Source organism: Diabrotica undecimpunctata, chromosome 8 (genome assembly GCF_040954645.1).
Source record: "Diabrotica undecimpunctata isolate CICGRU chromosome 8, icDiaUnde3, whole genome shotgun sequence".
Lineage (NCBI taxonomy): Eukaryota > Metazoa > Arthropoda > Insecta > Coleoptera > Chrysomelidae > Diabrotica > Diabrotica undecimpunctata.
Genome location: NC_092810.1, coordinates 112,494,013 through 112,514,644, shown reverse-complemented (window position 1 = coordinate 112,514,644; position 20,632 = coordinate 112,494,013). Strand labels below are relative to the sequence as shown.

The 20,632-nt window shown below is 32.3% G+C and overlaps 1 protein-coding gene across 2 annotated transcripts in view; it reads left to right on the top strand.

Moving 5' to 3' along the window:
- The window catches only part of slf (C-type lectin domain-containing protein slf), an 83,375-nt gene extending 63,153 nt beyond the window's left edge, over nt 1-20,222 (top strand). For both annotated transcript variants that reach the window (XM_072540765.1, XM_072540764.1), the window contains exon 4: nt 16,698-20,222. In XM_072540765.1, coding sequence (XP_072396866.1) covers nt 16,698-17,080 — 383 coding nt within the window. In that variant the 3' untranslated portion in view covers nt 17,081-20,222. The remainder of the gene's footprint in view (nt 1-16,697) is intronic.
- The last annotated feature ends 410 nt before the right edge of the window (nt 20,223-20,632 follow it).

Sequence of the window (20,632 nt, the reverse complement as noted above, 5' to 3'; positions counted from 1 at the left end):
AAGCAGGATTTGGTAGTGGCAAATGGTCTATTTCATGAACAAACTTGGGTGAGAGTCTGTTATATTTTTTTTACTTCCATTTGACCGACAATAGCATAATTTGGTCTGTGTTTTTGTACATTTTTTCAACGGCGTACAGTAACTCCCCCCTTCCTTCGAGGGACCATTTTAGGAGGAAGCCGGGAGGTAAAAGTGGGAAATTTTTTTTGCATCCTTTTTTGGTCACAAAATTAACATTTTTAGCAAAATTCAGCTTGTTCGTATGATTTTTAGAGATTCAGTAGTATTTTTGTCTGTGATAATAGGAGTCTATATTATGTTTATATACATTTTCTGACGTTCTAAACTTCACTAGATATTTCAGGGTTTTTCGATGCCATTTTGAATATTCTAGAATTTTAATACTTCTTTTTTTCGTCAAGAGACTTTTTCTATGTGGGATAAATCTTACAGAAATTTAGTACAAATATGTTATACTATATGTATGGAATTAATTATCGATCTCTCGATTCTGAATCCGTAGTCATCATAATTTTAGTCTCATCTTTGGTACTCTTAGTCGTGTAAAATCCTTTTGTTGTCTTGTTTTCAGCTTTTCTTTCGGTATTGGTTTCATTTATAGCTTTTTATTTGCACTCCATATTACTTATATGTGAAAATAGTAAAAAAAAATGTGCTAGAACATGAAAGTAAGTCCTAATACAAATTGGAGGAATGTGGCCAGTATTATTAGAGATACAGCTATTGAGATACTTGAAAAAACTTCAGGAAGGTAGTGTGAGAATAAAGAGACCTAGTAGTGGTAGTCGTCAAACGAAATTCAATAGAAAGTAAGGGAAAAGAGGAAATGAAATAAACAGTTTCGCAAAAGCTCAAGCAGAATCGCAAATTTCTGCTTTTGTAATCTCTGGTATATTCTCAGACTTGGTTTTCTACTTTTTCCCTCCACCAGTGTCAAAACCAATTAGAGCTGTTTATGTCTATTGTTCTATATGGGAGTTTGTTAGTATATAATTATCTGGAGAATTCTTCCAAAATTTAAATTAATCTCACTCTATTCGAGGTTACTATTCCCTTTTTAACTTTAAGCAGAAATATTTAAATGAATATTTTCTTTTATTCTTTTTTGTTGCTCTAGATATTTTCTTGTTGAGTTAGTTCAGTTCTTGTTTGTTTGTATTTGAGTCTATTCTGCTGTTTCTATTGAATATATAGGCCTACTTTAAAGACCTGTTAAATATTTAACACAAGTGAACTAAAACCGAGTATTTTTTATGTTAATAGATTTCATGATATCACGGATACCTTATCTTATATATTAACATTGACATCTCAAAGGTCAAGGATGTTATTTTTTATATCGATATTTTGATGTGGAAAAGAAATAGATAGTAATATATTCCGTTAACAAATATATGCCTAATTAATAAAAGACCCAAGGTTTCTATTTTTATATTTCATAAGTAGACAATGAGTTTCTTAACTCCGCGGGAATCCAATGCGATTAGTCATAGTTAAATTTAGCAACAGGATCTCTTTCTTAGAATTACAAATTCATCCATTTTATGAAAACATCGATATTGATGACATTCAACGGAGATAAATCTTCGACGACAAAAACATTCTGGTTTATACCTAAAAATCAGTAAACAAAAATCTATATCATACACGTTTTTTTGGAATATTTTTTAGTGAACTCGGTGTTTCATACGCCAGTTTAGTAGTGACATGAAACTGTTGGCTGCCTTTTGTTATTTTTTTTTATAATATCCTTATTAGAGAGTGAAATATATGCCACACAGTTTTACAAAAAAATGCACATTATAAATATTCATTACTTTACTAAAAATATGCAGTTGTTTTTTTCTAAATTTACCTAAATATACAAATGCATATTAAAAATACTCAAAAATAAAACAAGATATTAAATATAACATTTCATATAACAACTCATAAAAACAAATTAAATGACGCTTGAAGCATTATAGTCTAAATTTATAATTTAAATTTTTTCAAAATTTTTATCTAAAAACTTAAAAAAAAAAAACTTTAAAAACCTTTCTAAAAACTAGGCAGTAAACTAATGTGCTAAAGTCGTAAGATATTCAAAAAAGTTGCCTTCAAAAATACGTAAAACTTTCCTCAAACAATCGAAGCCCTCATTTTTTTCTAATTTATTTCTAATTTGAATCTCGGTTTTTCCGGGAATTTTTTGACAATGAGCAGAAAAAGTGTTAACAAGATTAACCGAATTACTTAATTGTCAATTAAGTTATTTTTGTTTTTCTAATGACTTTATATTATTTATATCTTATTTATATTATATTATTATTTATTAAGTACTTTAGCAATTTGTACATTCCTTAAAAGTTCTTGACTTTAAGTACACACATGATTTGAGTCATTTAAATCAATCTAACACACGTCTTTTATGGCATCAAAATTATTTTCGTAGAAAATGACTGTTTCATCCATGTTCCCCAACTTTTAATTACGGCTCTGGAGGCAAGCTTACCTAGTAATAGACAAGCTTACCTAGTAATTATAGATTTGCACACGTGAAGATGCTTTCAAAAATACTTTTATACAGTTTGAAATTAATTTATTGACTAAATCAAATTCAGTATAAGAACTTCTGTTACTCTGTTTATGCCATGTAGAAGACAAGTGGCATGTACAATATTTGGATAAAAGATTTATAAATGTTGTTCTACTTTACCATATACGGAGTGACAGCTGATAAAAATATTTTCACTATTTATTTCTTTTGGCAAAAAGAAAGCAGATAGCGTTTGCTGAATGAAACGGCTTACAGTCATATTATTGGTATTTTTCCGCTTGATTTGACATTTGACATATGACGACATTTTTTTTGCCTGTAGATTGCCAATACTCTTCTTAATTCGTTCAAATATTTTTTTAGTAGAGTTGGTCCTGTTTAATCCGTTACATCTTGCCTTTTTCTAAATTCAGGCACAGCTGGGGGTCATTTTTTTTACCTTAGTTTCGGTGTTCTACATACTGGTATAAATAATAATTCCCCTTTACGGACTCTACTTTCTATTCTTTTAAAGCAGTTATTTCAAATAACTGTAAAAAAATCAGTAGAGATATATCCAGGACTTTCAACAATCGCTAAATATATTCTTAAGTTTGACTTACCCTCTTTTGCGAAAAGGTAAGGTTAGGATAGGTTAGGTTTAATCCTTCCGCTCGACCTTTCACACAATAGACCAAGAGGTCTATTGTCGCTCATCCCTTAGATTCAACTCTTCAACTCTGAGCAATTACACAGAACGTGTTCCGCCGTCTCGTCATCAGCCAACAGAATCTGCAACTCGCACTTTCTCTAATGTATTCTCATATCATAATAAAGGTTATCGTCATTTATACCCACACTTCTTCTTATTTTGGTGGTGTAAGTTCTGTGTTTTTTAATATATTTACCCTAATGGTCGTTTGTTTGGATTCTGAGTTTCAATGCATCTTGACCATCTCTGTTATGACATCCTGTCGACATGATCTATCCAAAATGGCTTGCCTGTTTTAATCGAACTCACCACATCCTTTACATTTTTTTCTCTAATTTATTTGCTTTTTATTTTCTCCCTAAAGGTTATTCTCGTAATAGTTCTTCATATTTTCTCATCTTTAGTTCTTATTCTTTTTGTTTATGTCTGGGCTTTAGATTTTTTGGTGTAAGTGAATGTAGATATCAGGTTTTTTTTTTAAATTGTGGTATGTGCTGACCTTTTTGATGCTTTTATCGCCAGTTGTCATAACTTCTCCATGTTAAGAGATGACCCTTGATTGTATCTTTTTGAATGAGATGCTTATATTAATTTTGGGTGACGTTTTAGGAGAACTTCTTTATCATTGATGATTTGATCCATGTTGATATTGAACAACACCAGGGTTAGCACTATCTTCTTATTACATGCCAACATTAATTTGCACTTTCTCTAATATATATTTCTGCCATTAAGTTATCTAACAATTCTTTGGTATATATGGTCTATGATATTTTGCTCGAAAATCTTGACTACATCATTCAGCTGCTTCCTATTAAACACTTTTTTCAATTAAATAAGTACACAGGTCTTTAGTAAACTCTATTGACTTTTATATTATTTGGGGTATGATAAATCTAATTTATTGGCATTAAATCCTTGATGTTTTTCAGATATTGGCACTGTATTCCTAATTATATATGCAACAGATCGTGTTAATGATTATGTTGATTATATATTTTATGTTATTCATTATTAATTGGTTGGATCCACTTGCTATCTATAACCGCTAATATATTATCGATATAATATTAGTTGGAGCAAAAAATATATGACACGTTGTATATATTTAAAAAAATGAAAGTAATATGCATACAAACAGGATTAAAATAATCAATTTAAAAATTTTATGAGAAAGTGAAACTCTCAGTTTTCTATCATAGCATAGCCTTTTTTTATCTATCAGAAGCCGATTTAAATATATTATAAAAGACCAATGTTCTTTTAATAGTAACATTAGAACTAGTTTATGCAGTTTCTCCCATTTCAAAAAATTAACCAAGCATAATTTTTTAAATTGATATGGAATTTACTGAATATATTTTAAATATTAACGTCGGTTTTTACATCAAACAATTCTAGAGTACACAAGAATAGTATAATAAATGTGACATTTGCAGGACATCTGTATCTCTGTATCTGTAGAGTAGGGAGGGCAAGTTAAGTCCCACAGCACTTAGGCCACAATTGACCCATTGTGTATCTTCCCAGGGAGCTGTCGTCCTTAGCTCATTGTCTATCCTGCCACTTCTAGGAAGGTCTACAAGTCACTAGGACATCTCCCTTATGTAAACAGGTGTGGATCAGGACTCGCCGAACGCGTATTACCTCGAACTCTCGTATTAACGATAACTCCGGGCATTCACATAGGACATGCTCTATAGTTTCTTCTTCTCGTTTACACTTCCTGCATAAAGGTGTGTTTACTTGCCCCAGTGTGTGAAGGTATTTGCAGTTGTGTGTGTAGTTGACAATGACGCTGTAAAGCGTAGATTTTTCCTAATCGTTTCCAAGTACTTCTTTAATGCTGACTTTTTAAGGTTATTTAGTGTTACCCTGGCATATCTACATCCTCGCCTTTCTTCCCATCTATTTAAGGTTTGCATATGGGAGTGACGTTTGACAATTTCCGCGTTTGTTGTAGTTGACCAACCAAAAAGATCGACAGGTGCTAAGAGTCTTAAGCCTGCCGCCTTTCTAGCCAATTGCAAAGCAATTCAGTTGCCTTTATTCCTATTGTGTCCTTTATCCCAGCTCAGGATGATGGTATTACCATCCGAAGTAGCGCTTGTCTGCTATTGGTGCAGATTATTATAGTTTTCCCGGCTATACCTTTTTGTATATATACCTATACCTATAGCTATACCTAAACTGTGCTGGCATTTTTGCCCATACCCCACTTTATTCTTAAGTTCAGTGATCTGGAATATATTCCGCATCCTGAGCCTTCTTCCATTTTGGAGCCATCGGTATATATGCAATACGCATTTGCCACGTTTGACTCCCTATACTGTATTGTGTCGATTTTGTAGGGTTTGTCAAAGACAAGCTTAGCATATTTGAGTCGCAGCCTAACTGTAGCAGGAGTAGCGCATCCAACTCTCCCTGTAGAAACGAGTTCTCAATTGTCCCATTCCTACACCAAGGTTTGCACCAGCTGAGCGCAGTCGCATCATTGTCATCAGCGCTATGTCTTTGACATATATGTCTAGAGGAGTGATGCCAATAACCAACTCGATTGCAACAATTAGTGTTGTTTTCATGGCACCTGTTATATTTATACAAGCCACGCACTGAATATGGTTTAGTTTGTTAATTGATGTTACCTGTAGCACTTTTGCTACCCAAGCAATAGGTCCGTAAGTTAGCAGTGGTCTAATGACAGCAGTGTAGGTCTGACCGTTCGTCGACACTGCTAATAGGCAATATATGTTCTTTTAGCTCTACCATCTAAGTGGGAGTTCCATGTTAACTTTCTATCAATGGTAATACCAAGGTATTTCACCTCGTCAGAAACGTTTAGACTGTAGTTTAGAATCCTTGGAAGTATTAAGCCCGTGACTCTTCATTGTTTGGTGAAGGGGACCAATTTGCAGGACCTATCCAACGATATTTTGAGCTATTTTTACTGTAAACTTCGTGAAAATCAGGAGAAGAAAGTATCCATACGCTGTAGTTACACCGATCAACAGAAGTGACATATTTATATAATTTCTATGACATATTTTTTATAGTATGTATATTTTTACCTAGCAATTACATTTTTACTATCATTAACGTAAACCATTATATTTTTTTATTCTGTTTTTAATTCAAGGTCGACTGGAAATATGTTTTATTCAGTTTCTTCTTCTTTAAAACTTGTTCAATTTATGGTTTTCTTTACCATTTAGTGTTAACTGTAGAAATTCGTATATACATATTATGTTTCATTACATAACCAAGATACACCATTTTTGTCTTTTTCAACATATTTTTCTGAAGGATTTAAAAATCCTTTACAAAAAGTATATAATTAAAACACCCGATCGGGCTACATCACAGAACGTTTTCGGAATTAATATTCCATCATCAATGTATCTAGATGTAATGTACATGTTTTGAGCCACTAAATACTTGGGTAAAAACCCTTTAAATATTGTTAAATTGAATTTAAGTTACATTATTTGATCTTATATACTAGGATGTTTAAGTTACAACAAGAAGTATTTAGTGGCTCAAAACATGTACATCTAGACTACACTAATGATGGAATATTAATTTCGAAAACGTCCTGTGATGTAGCCCGATAGGGTGTTTTAATTATATACTTTTTATAAAGGATTTTTAAATAAATTTTTTGTGATACATGGTATACAGCCTGCTGCAGGAACTTAGTTTCCTTATCTTCCTTTGCCCTATCTGTTTCGGACGTTGGCTATTAACAAGGCTATTTTGACTTTGTTTACGGCACCTCTGAACAGTTCGGTCGATGTTAGTCCGAACCATTGTCGCAGGTTATGCATCCATGAGTGTCGTCTTCTTCCCGGTCCCCTCCTACTGTCGATTCTTCCTTGGACCATTAACTGTAGCAGCCGGTACTTAGTATGCCTCATGACATGTCCGAAGTAATCAAGCTTCCGTTATTTTACGGTGAAGATTATTTCTTTGCTTTTGCCTATTCTCTGCATTACTTCCACGTTAGTGATGTGGTCTGTCCAGGATATCCGAAGAATACGGCGATATATCCACAGCTCAAAGGATTCTAGTTTCTTCAGGGTGGCTTCCGTTGTGGTCCATGCCTCTGCTCCATAGAACAAGACCGGGAAGACATAACACTTGACCAGTCTTAATTTTAGTTCCATTGAGATTTTGCTTGTGAACCACTTTTTCATATTGTTGAACGCGTTTCGCGCTTTTTCAATTCGTGATCTTATTTCTGTTGACTGGTCCCATTTTGTGTTGATTGTGGTTCCAAGGTATGTGTATGTCTCCACTTGTTCTATTTTTCGGTTGTTTAATGTCAATTGCATCGGAGGTTGTTGTGTTCTGCTGATGAGCATGCATTTAGTTTTGGTTATATTAAGTTCTAAACCATATTCTTGACTTGCTGTGTGTATGCTTTGCATGAGTCTTTGAAGCTCGTTGCAGTCATTTGCGATAATAACTGTGTCGTCAGCATATCTAATATTATTGGTTACCTCTCCGTTTACTTTGATACCCTCCGAAACTTCTCCCAGTGCTTCTCTGAAGATTTGTTCAGAGTATATATTGAACAGGAGCGGAGAGAGGACGCATCCCTGTCGTACACCCTTTTTAATATCTATCTTCCCACTGTGTAAGTTGCCCATCTTTATCTCAGCACTTTGGTTCCAATAGAGACTGGTTATTATGCGCAGATCCTTGCCATCAATATGCATCTTCCTGAGCATTTCCATGAGTTTATCATGTTTGACCTTGTCAAACGCCTTGGAGAAGTCGATGAAGCACAAGTGGACGTCCTTGTGCATGTCTCTGCATCTTTGAATTAAAACTTGCAGACTGAAGATCGCCTCTCTTGTGCCCAATGCGCTTCGGAATCCGAACTGTGACTCCGATATATTTGCTTCGCATTTGTTATATATTCTATTTTGTATGATTTTGGTGAAAACTTTGGTAATGTGATTTATCAAGCTTATTAAGCGGTGTTGATAACAGTGTTTTGCACTTGGTGTTTTAGGTATGGCTACAAAGGTCGATCGAAGCCATTCCTCCGGAATCTCCCCTTTGTCGTAAAAGGTGTTAAAAAGGCCTGTCAGAAAATCGAGGAAGTGGTCATCCGTTTCGCATAGGAGTTTTATGATCTCGCCCTGTATGTTGTCGGGACCTGGTGTTTTGTCGTTTTTTAGCGATGAAATGGCTTTTTCCACTTCAGACCTTAGTATTTCGGGTCCAGTCATGTCGTCATCTTGGTCCACTGTCGCTCTGCGTTTATCGTTAAAAAGTCGTTTTACGTAATCTTTCCATGTGTCAATGAGCTTCAAGTCGTCTGATATAAGGTTACCGTCTGCGTCTATTAGTGTCGGGTGGGGATTATTGGTTTTCTTTTTAGTTGTTAATTCTTTGATCTTTTTGTGCATGTTGTGGTAGTCATATCTTCTGTCGCACTCTTCGATTTTATCGCATTTCTCCTTCAGCCAACGTTCCTTCGCTTCCTTTATCTTTGTTTTTATATTGTGACTTGTTTCTTGATACTTTACTTGATTTTTGCATTTGTGTTGTCTTCTTTCTTCCATCATATCAAGGATTTCATCCGTTATCCATTATTTCTTCTTTGCGCGCTCCTGTAACAGAAGTGTCTTGTTTGTCATTTCAACAGCTCTTTTTATTTCTTCTCTTTAGATTTTAATAAATCTAAAGGGAAGAAAACTATAAGTTTCCTTATAGATATTAATAAATTAAACAAATTTTGTTTTTGCTACTTGGTGAAAAATTCTTCTAATCATTTAATTTTATCTGACTTATTCATATTGACAATTTAGACATATTATTTTACGCACTTTAAATTAGACAACTTTATTTAAAATTTTATTGCCAATCTTATTGAGTTGCGTTCCTGGGACGACTTTATTCTAAGACAGTTCATTTGATTACATGAAATCAACTTTAACTTGAGAATATTCGTCAGAAAAATCATAGCGTGTGATTCGTCTTCATGGCATGTGGTTGTCGAAAGACGATCATATGCCATGATGACATTAAAATTCTCCTGTTGGTGATTCCATAGTAAATCATGAGCAAAAGAATTGTAAAAGAACCTCATAATACTATCCCAACATGGTATACATTTAGTTTACTCTCAATAAATACCAAACTACTCTGATTTTATATGTATGTTATGTTATTTAACAACATAAATGATGTATTCTCGATATGTTACTGACTGTATTTTCCTTTTATTAACTTCTTTTTTTAATATGGGCAGCTAGGTCCTTGCATTCTGTCAAGGAATTTACGACACAGTTGGTCTCATTTAGCATAATTTAGCTCTAGTTGTGCTGAATCTGATCGTAAGTTCCTTAAAATCCCACATTCCGACACTTAAAATACTATTAATGAATTTTCAATGAGAATATGGCTCGAAAGATGAAACACATTTGACGGTAACAAACTACAACGCATCAACCCAAATTTATCTCCAAAAGGGATAATGCCACAAAGACGACGAGACCAAATCATACGAATACTCATCCATATCATACTCCTCTGACAGTCGAATACGTTATTGTTAAGCGTCGACTCAACCATCTGGAACGGTTTAAAAATGATTTACCAAGTGATTAATGATTTACCAAGTTTCTGAACTTACCCAAACTAATATAAAAGTAACTGATTTTATGTACACGCCACCTCCGCCAATAACCTTTCATGGTTGACGCGGTTTTTTAATTGCAAAAAATTGTGTGATAAGATGTAACAAAATTTGTAAGAAATAAAAATAGGTTATTTCTTATTGTCAATTTAATTTTGCCGCTTTGTATTTGCTACACCCAGATCCTTTTAATAAGTCGTAAATAGTAGTAGTTAAACTTTGTGTAAAGTTTATACGAATCATTATCAACCTATTCATAAATATCAATTATGTCTTGATTTCTCCTATCGTAATTAATTAACAAGGCCTGCGAAAGATTGTCCCATCATTTATTTTAAAGCCTCGATCAATTGTGATTTGTTGGATTTCGCCTTGGGCTTTAGTGACCCAGATTTTACAGACAGATAATATAAAATCTAGCAAATGATGAAATACGACATAGTAAGAAATTATTGATTTTGAGCAAAAATATTATTCAATACTTAAAAAATTTGAAGTGGAATTAGATAGATGTTTTAGATGTCACAAGTATTTTATTTCTCGCTGCATTTTAAACATATAACGCTAAGCATATTTCCATTTATTGCCAACAAACTTTGAATATTAACAATGCCCTCATTATAATCGCAAGTTCTCGCAAATGTGATTCATATAGATAGGTCTTTGTGTAGTGCAAAAAAAATACTTACTTATTAGACTGATTACTGTAAAATAGATAGCAAAACATGACAGAGTTATATAAAGTATTTTTGGATAAAAATATCAAAAAGTTCTGAAACCTTTGCATTTGTTTAATTTGCAGCAGCACAGGTTCTTATTGCAGCAGTTCAAAGTTCCTCCTAGACATAATGCAGCCTCTAGCATACAACACAATATCTTTTATCAAAAACTCACAGCAATTCTTGCAAAAACTAGCAGAAATATATTACAATTCCAAAAATATGCTAACCAGTTTTGATATCAGAAGTCTTTTCACCCATGTACTATTGGAGAAAACTCGAAAAATAATAAGAGGAAAAGTAGAGAGGGATGATACACTGACAACAAAATCCAAATTGAATGTATCAGCTGTCATGGAGCTTCTAACATATTGCACAGATAACACTTTTTCCAACTAGATAATGATTTCTATAAGCAAAATTTACAATTAACCATGGGCTTATCCTGATCTCCATTATTAGTAGATATATTCATGAAGGAAGAAAACAATAATTCACTTTCTTTTCTGGATGTACTAATCACAAAGGTAGCAATCACAGGATATACAACCAAAGTCTACAGAAAACCAACCCACACCAATAAATATTTAAATTACCACTAAAATCACAAGGTAAACATCAAAATAGGAATTATCGAATCATTATATGATAGAGCCCAGAGCACCTGTTCGAATGAAAATGTATTTCAGGAAGAAAGAACCTGCTAACGAAGGTTTTCACTAAAAATGACTACCCCTTGTTATTTATAAACAAGAAATTCTACAAGGTTGAAGAAAGGAAACAACAAAACACCATAAGCAATCCAGAAACATTTCATAAGAAGGGATTTAAAGATGACAACAATACCATAGAGCTTATCAAAAAAATTGAAAAGGGTAGGAAACGAGTACGACATCATAACAACATTCGAAACAACCAACACACTGCGATCTATTCCGTCCAAAACCAAATCCAACTATACACAAGAAAGATCAAAAAACTGCATCTATAAAATATCGTGTGATTGGAACAATTTCTAGATGGAAGAAACCGCAAGACCACTAAATATCAGGATAAACGAGCATGAAACATATATCAAGAACAGAGACAGAGACAAATCCCAGATATGCAAACATGCCTGGGACAACGAGCGTAGGGTACAGTGGAAAGATGCATTAATAATCATGTAAGAAACAGACATGAAAAAGAAAAAAGTTAAAATATCAGCTCTCATCCTACTTAACCCTTATCCGGGCAACACATTTTACTTACGTAACCGGGCAACTCGGGTCCGTTGGGCCACCACTGTTCTTGAATGTACTATTCATATTTACTCATATATTTCTAATATTCTTTTTTAATTTTTTATTAAAGTTAAATTTAAATTGTCTAGATTTAAAAAAAAGGTGTTAATATAGCATGTGGTCTACCTTGAGGGTGCGATCTACCTGAAGGATTTGCACAAAATAATGAAATGCAAGAAAACTTTTGTAGAAAGATATTTATTCACAGGTAATAAACATTTGGAGCCAAATAAAGACTTAATTACTAAATAAATAAAAACTTTCGTAAATATACCAGGCCATTTTATTTGAAAGGAGGGGTTGATGTTTACGCATACCCTGGAAAAAGATTACGGTGTTGTTGCCTTTCATTATTGTGTGAAAACCATTCTAAGAAAAGATTATGATAATTAGCAGCTAATGTATAAAGTACCGACAAAAATATTCTTTACAAAATGAATAAAACGCATAAATCAGAAGAATATTATTGTTTTAATTTTACAAATTAATACTTTGTCACGCCAGTATTATATATTGCATTAAAAAGCTGTACTACTATTTTATCTTCATCTATTAGCTTCAGCAACTCAGTTGGTGTCAATGGCAACTATTAAATTCAAAAATAAGTACTACTGTTGCTTAAACTGTCAGCTGCCTGTGTTTATATACATTTTCTGACGTTCCAGACATTATTATATATTTCGGGATTTTTTGATTACATCTCGAACATTCTAGATTTGTCTATAAAGGTTTAACTGGACAATTTAAATATATATTTTCCAAACATAATATAAAAATAGCACATCAAGGATATAACCCTACTAATAAATATTTAAGCAAACTTAAAATTAAAACTCTCCTATGGAAAAAACACATAATCTATGAAATTCCATATAAAGGCTTTCAAGAATTTATATTGGTCAAACAAGTCAGCACCTACATTGTAGATTAAATTCACATAAATATGATAAACAGAATATAACAGCTCTTACCAAAAATGTAAAACAACAAGATCACACTTGTTATTCAACGTTTTTTAATACTTCTTGTTTTTCCTCAAGGGTCTCTTTCTATATTGAATAAATCTCATGAAACTGTCGTAACAATATATTTTAATTTAAAAGTAACTTTCTACAAACACAAACCACAGGAAATAACATATTCAAATATATTTTACTTTCTATAAATATTGTAAAAGGAAAAATCTTGATAACCACAATATCTAATAACTAAAACTATGTTTCCCATCCTTATGCAATTCTCAAAGCCATAAATATCTCAACAAAATGAAATGGATCTTTGAAGAATCGCATAAATCAGTTAATATGTTTGGTGGTGAAATTTTTACGCCTATTGTTTTATTTTTGTACAACAAGAATAAAAATATGTCTTAATAATTTTAATTACAAACGCTAAAAAAATTAATTCTCACGAATGCAAAGAAGATTGATTGTTTTTACTCATTAGAGATGTTTTACTGTATTGCAGATTCCCTTAGATTGTGAAATTATTTTTAACTTGATTATTTTTAGTTTAATGAGATTATTGATATAGCTACTGTTGGAACCATGGTTCTTTAGAAGTGCGTCTTTAGTTAAAGAATGGAAAATAAGGCGATATAGAAAATCGTTCCTTTCGAAATTGCAAATCCAGCTACCTTTAGTAGAGTAATACCCAGCCCAGCATTATTCTTTCCACTACTCTCTAAGTTTTTCTTATATTCTCCATGTTTGGTTTAGTAAATGACCAGGTCCGATCCCCTGTGAAAAAACGGGAAGGACACGAGAGTTGAACATTTTTTTTAAGTCAGGGATATATTTTTATCCTTCAGTATAGATGAAAGTCTTCTGGAAGCAGCCTATCTCATTCTTAGCCTCTAAACAATAATTATCCTCACCGTCTTATTCACAAAATCGTTAAATCTAGAATTTAGAGACAGTACAATAAAATTAACAATTCAGCAAATAATAAACCTAATTCAAGCAACTATTTAACTTTGCAATACATAAAAGGTTTATCTGAACAATTTAAATATTTGTCAAATATAATCCTACAAATAGCCACATCAAGGATAAAACCTTATTAACGAATAATTTAGCAAACTTAAATAAACTTAAGAGTAAAACGCTCCTATCGAAAAAAACACATAGTCTATGAAATTCCATGTAAAGGCTATCAAGGAGTTTATATTAGTCAAAGAAGTCAGCACCTACATTGTAGATTCAATTCACATAAATATGGTAACAGAATACAACAGTACTTACCAAAAATAAAAACAACAAAGATCATACTTGTTATTCAACATGCTAATGAAGGATTTTTTACCAAGCAACAAAAAAAATTGTTTAATTTATTAATGTTTGGATTTTGAGAACGTTTTCCGAAGTGAAAATCGAAACGTAAAATAAACTTAATTTTAAAGTAAAATTATGGCTTATTCCCAACAAAAATAGTAAATTTCATATATTTTGTTATCTATAGTTAATATTCAGGCCAAATTTAACGGATTCTCGTTTCAGATCTATAGTGTTTTGCGACTAATTATGGGAATATCATTTAAGAAGGCTAATATTTGAGAGGTATTTTATTTATACAGCCGGTAACATATAATTTTCTATGAGTTCTGAAATTATGCCTTTACCAGATCTCCATTTATTCGCATCACTACCTTGGATCCATTCAAGGTTATTTATATAAGTTTAACTATCCACTTTTTTCATTATCAACTCTATAGAACGCCTTTTTGAAATCGATATACAGGTTATAAGTCAGTATGTTATACTCCAAACATGTTTCATATGTATCTCTTACATATTTGGTTCTATATTAATGTATTTGGTCTATAGTTGATCTTCTTGGTCTGAAACCATATTGGTGTTCATCTAATATTTCCTCTGAAAATGGCTAAAGCCTACGGTGTTTAATTTCTGATAGTGAACATTTTGTCTTCCTTCTTGTATCTACAAGTATGATTCCCAATTTCCAGTCCTCTGCAATGACTTGTAGTATCCATATGTGATAGAATTATTTATAGATACGCTTATATTAGGGCTTATATTAGGCATGTCTATTATTCTTTATTAGTTGTTCTGAAGTTGTTCTGTCTATGCTGGGTGCTTTTTTATTCTTTAGACAATTTTTGACATAAGTACATAGTTTCTTCTAATGTTGGTTCTTCAACTAGATGTTCTGCTTTGTAGTGCATTACCTTGTCTTCTTGTTCTTGTTGTTTTTATGGGCTTAGAAGCTCTTAAAATTAACTTTTCCACCTTTTCAGAATATCTAATTTCTCATTGATGATTGCCCCGTTTTTTGTTGTTCTCGGAATGCATCCTTGCATTTGTCATTTGGTTTCTTTTTAAAATTTGCTTGTTTCTCTTCTGTCGTTATAGTCTTTTATTTCTTGTATTTTTCTTTTTAACATTTCACTATTTTTCTTTCTGCATAGTGTCATCGCATGTCTTCTCTTTTCTTTATATGCTCTCCTATTTAATCGAGAATATCTTTGCAAACCGTGTTTTCTTTCGTAACTGTATTTTTGTTATCTATTGCATGATGGCATTTTTGGTTAAATCATTATTCGTTTCTTTACCTTGTATTTCTTAGTGTTTCATTCATCTTCGATGCTATTTTGTTCACCCTTTTATCTGGTTCTCATTCTTCTTTTTCTGATTTCTATCGTGTTTTTTCTTTTCATTTTCTTTGTTTGGCGCCATTCTACTTTCTTACCATTGCTATTCTTTGTTTTGTATTTTATCTGTTATTGAGGTGGTCCATATTTTAGATATTAGTCTAAAAATATATTTGATTAAATCATTTATTCTAATTGATTAAATTTATTGGTATCAGGTATTGTACGTGTATGTATCCTTATGAATATGCTTGTGGGAGAAATATCTACTTGCTACTACTCTGAGTTGATTTGCCATTGCCAATTGTGCCAATCTATACTGTTATTTCTGGTAATATCATGTAAATTATGCTTATCAAAGTAACTTCATCTTCCTAGTTCTTCTGCTGCTTTCGTTGGAGCACGAACGTTAATTATTGAAATGTACCTTTTAGCTGTATTTTACATATTCTTTTATCGACTGGAGTAAAACGTATTATCGACCTGCGGCATTTATCATTCACTTGAAAACCCACTTCATAGTTTCCTTGTCTTTCAGCTCCGTTATACTACAGACTATATTCTTTTTTAGTGATGTATCAATGATCTCTTAATATGATTTTCTGAAGAACTTGGTACTTCTATAATGTATGTGCCATACTTTGAATTTTGTCTGCCTGCAGCATGGTTCTGATATTCTGAAGTTCATAATTTTAACCGTAATCTCGAATTCCGTAGTTTTAGTCGTTGTCCGTTAAACCGTTCAGTTTCTACATTGTTTATAGCATTCATAATAGATGTTGTTAAGGCGAACAGGTTATCATGTTGCACCTGAGTCCAGTGACTAGGCTGCCGGCTATAGCTTCTGGGCCGGTTTCTTCCGGATGTGATAGCAATTAGCTAGTTTCTACAAGGGTGTACTGGGTAGTTCTAGCTACCACTCAAGCACATCAGATTGACATTTGGGTTGTGATTTTCTGTTTAACCACGTACATCCCAAAATAAAGAAACATAATTTTTGCATTAGACGACGAAAACTAAATGTTATCAAATAAAATATGTTAAGGTAGACTTAATAATTTAAAAATGAATATTATTTTTTCTTAGATGCCAACATCAACTTTGTATCATCGTAGTGTAGTATGTTTTTAGAAAACTTTTTATATTCTTATCAAACGATCTCATACTGGATTTTCTTTATTTCAGATGATGTTCCCTACATCTGGACTGCCGGTCGATTATGCGACTTCAAAGGATGCGAAAACCGTCCTGATCTCGAACCTAAGAACATCTTCGGATGGTTCTGGTCCAACAACAGAGAAAAGATCCAACCCACCAACAGAACTCCCAACGGCTGGAGTTATAACCCATGGTCCCAAACCGGACACAAGAAACAACGTCAACCAGACAATGCTGAATTCGATATCAACAGAACATCAGAATCTTGTTTGTCCATCTTGAACAACGTTTACAACGATGGTATCGCATGGCACGATGTAGCTTGCTACCATGAGAAGCCTTTTGTTTGCGAAGACTCCGATGAATTGTTGAACTATGTGTCATCCACGAATCGTGGACTTCGTTTGTAAATTTTGTCTTTTTCCTTAAGATTGTTATAGTTTTCAAGATTTTAATAAAAAGTAGTGAATCAAAATGGAAAATGATAATGCAAGAGATACCTGCAAACAAGAATGTATATTTAATGTGAGATTGTTTAATATATTTATAATTGTCGATCATTCCAAATTTTTATTTAAATTTATAACATTTCGTTTTCTAGAAAATTTAGATATTGAATTAAGTGACGTCATCAAAACATAAAAGTAGATCTGGGCAAAAACTACAAAATTATAAAATTTAAATAAAAAAAGTTGATTATTTGTACGAAAAAATTATTTTAGACTAACTCAGGTTACTGTTTTTACTTCTTGAAACGTGTAAATTGCACTCACAGGAGCAAGTATTGTTGACTACTACAAAATTCACTACATAAAAAGGTAGCGATTAGCTTGTTAAGTTAATGGAAAAAACAAAAATGAATGTCTCAAATAAACTCTAAAATCACAACACTAAGAGTTTAAATAAAAAGCGAGAAGATTAAAACTAGATGGGCGATACAAGACATGAAATAAAAAGCCAGAAACAAGGATAGAGTCAACATATAGAAAAAATAGATGACAACAAATAATGATGCACTTCCAGAGATATTATTACTCTTTTGACGCTTGTTTTCTATTTTTTCTTTTCTGAGTAGTGCGTATTTACTCATTTTAATAAAGTGAGACCTTAGTGACACACCTTTTCTCTCCTTTATTCTCTAGACAATTAGCGTATTCATATTCTTGTCCTTATCGTATTGACGCTTTATGCACGAATCACAGGACAATTCTATTAGTTGTTCTGCTGCCTCTGTTGAAAGTGTCGAAGGTTAAGGAGACTGAAAAGGGCTTCTAACCAAGTCATATTGCTCCAGATTAATGATAGCAAGCGCTTTATTAGCAATTAAACAATATTTTTAATAAGGGATCAAGGATTTTTATCGATTTTTCTTGTAAAGTAGAGAAACAGTCAACTATTTTATCTTCAAATTTTCTCTTCCCTAAGAGCAACTTGTAGCCTTGGTTTTAATGAGAGCTTGTTTTCATCCATACTGTCCAGGCATAGATCGATCACCTTTCGTAAACACTTCACGCAGTTTTCCAGTTAATATCATTTTCGATGATATATGAATTAAAATCTCAAATAAATTAGTAGCTACAGCACTTTCACATATTTTTCTGTAAAACAACAGATCCTCACAATCCTTTGTACCGTACGAAACCAACTGAGCCATGCTTTGGTAAGAGCTGACGCACTCTAAACCAAAGCGGTGGACTGATATTTCACTTCTTAAAAAATGCAAAAAACAATTTTTTTGCAAAGAAGTCTCTCGGTTTAGCTTGCAAATTACTGCTAGTGGCTTTCAAATGCCGTTTTAGTTTATTAGGAAACATTCTTTCAGCTGCCAATACTTTGCCATAAAGAGCATGAGAAAGATCTACATCACCAGGCCGTCGCGACGAACAGTTTAGGAAGCCCTGTTCTATTTTATATCTCAAATACATCATAAGAATATTGAGATAAACAAGGACAGTATTGTTAGTAATTTTTGTTATATCCTCGTTTCTCCACATTTTGGACAGGTTTGACATTGCTGTTCTGCCATCTGAATACGTAGTAGAGTTTTTTGTTCACAGTTCACTACCCAGAATTATTTCACTATTGGAAATAAACACCAAATAATAAAAACTTTGATTCGTTACATCGTTAAATTATAAATTATTTTATCAAACTAGCATCCAAATGTAATGGTTTCTGTTATATAATGGACAAATAATTAAATAGTTCTTCAATACCGCTATTTATGTGAGTTTTATGTAGAACATTGTATACAGGAGAGGAATTGTCTGCGAAAAACATTGAAAAATTACCAGAAATTTACCTGACCAGTAAAAAGTACAAATTTATTATTTTAGGAAAATATAAAAACATAACCATCTAAATATGCTTGTAAAAATGATGCAAATGATGAACAGTTACATGCCAAAATAGATGAAGGTTTTGTGAACTTAACCAGAAGGCCAAACAGTGCTTTCGCTTCAAATAGTGTAACTTGTATCTTATATTTAACTTATATTTACTTCTACTCAATAATATTTGTTATTTATACTTGGAATCCAAAGTTTACTAATGCTTTATACCAAGTTTAGTGTTTCTTCTACTAGTCTTCATTGCCTTAAAAAGAAATTGGTGGATTCTCCGATTGAATATATATAAGTGTTACCGTCTATATTGTGAGCTTTTGTGTGTGTTGTAAATAATCAAATGTAACGAATTTGTATTTATTAACTGTAAAGTTTATAGCCTTTTTACATAATGTAACTAAAAAAAATTTTCATCACGCTTTTAACAGCTTTAATAAAACAATTAAATAAATTATGTACAAACTTCTTTATCTAGTTTAGCGAGGAAACTATTTGTAATGCGATTAACAACCATCTTATAAAAAAACAATCTTAATTTACCATAAAATGTAAATTCAAGAATCTTGAAAACTATAGCAAATTAAAAAATCTTCGTACTTAAAAATTTTATTTACTCATTCTCTTGTATCATCATAAGAAATTAATGATTAATTAGAACCTCGTAATATGTCTCGTAAATCACTTCCTCTTCTTTATGATCAAGATTAATGTTTTCTTATATTGCGCAAGAAGGAAATATACCAATATAAATTGTTGGCCGTTAAACGTTTATTTTATTGTTATGTCCTCACATCAAATGCAATCTATCTGTTTAATTTCTTTTCTGCCTTTATATCATAAACCTGTAAAATATTTGTATATTTATTTTTGTAATAGTTTACTTTAAATTTATTTTTAAAGGTATTAGTAATAGGGTTGAACTTACGCAAGATTGGTTGGTATCCCAATTTTTCCTGTTTAGTTGAGTAAATAGATGTAAATATCTTTTATGTGTATATTTATAAAACACGTTGATAATATGTACAAGAACGGTAATTTTTACGAGTGGCCGTATAGTTTTATGTGAAATATTGCTCATGATAAAAAAGTTTTTATGCATATTTAGCTATTTAGTTAATAGTTTTTTCTACAAATTTTAATGTACTTTTAAAATTAATTGTGTGATCAACTCTATTAAATACCTTAATAATAAAAGTTATTAACTTTACATTTGTTTTACTTACAATTTTTTTTCTACTAAGAGTTGAAATTTTCTTAAAACCATATCAGGTTGATGCCTCTCTAGGGATGGCTGGCGTGTGTTAGATTCAGGGTAGAGGAGTATGGACTTGGACTTGGAATCAGAAACGAGAGAGGAGACCTCTTAGGAAAATTCGCAAAAGACTCAGAACTAGTTGTCACCAACACATTCTTCCAATTACCACCTCGCAAGCTGTATACGTGCAAATCCCCTCAAGGCAGACCCGGGAGAATTATTAGGAATTAAATAGACTACATTTTAGTAAATAAAAGATTCCGAAACAGCTTTACATCTGTCAAGACTTATCCTGGAGCAGACTTAGAGACATACCACGTTCCACTGGTATGAGTATTTCAAGTAAAACTCAAAACAGTGCA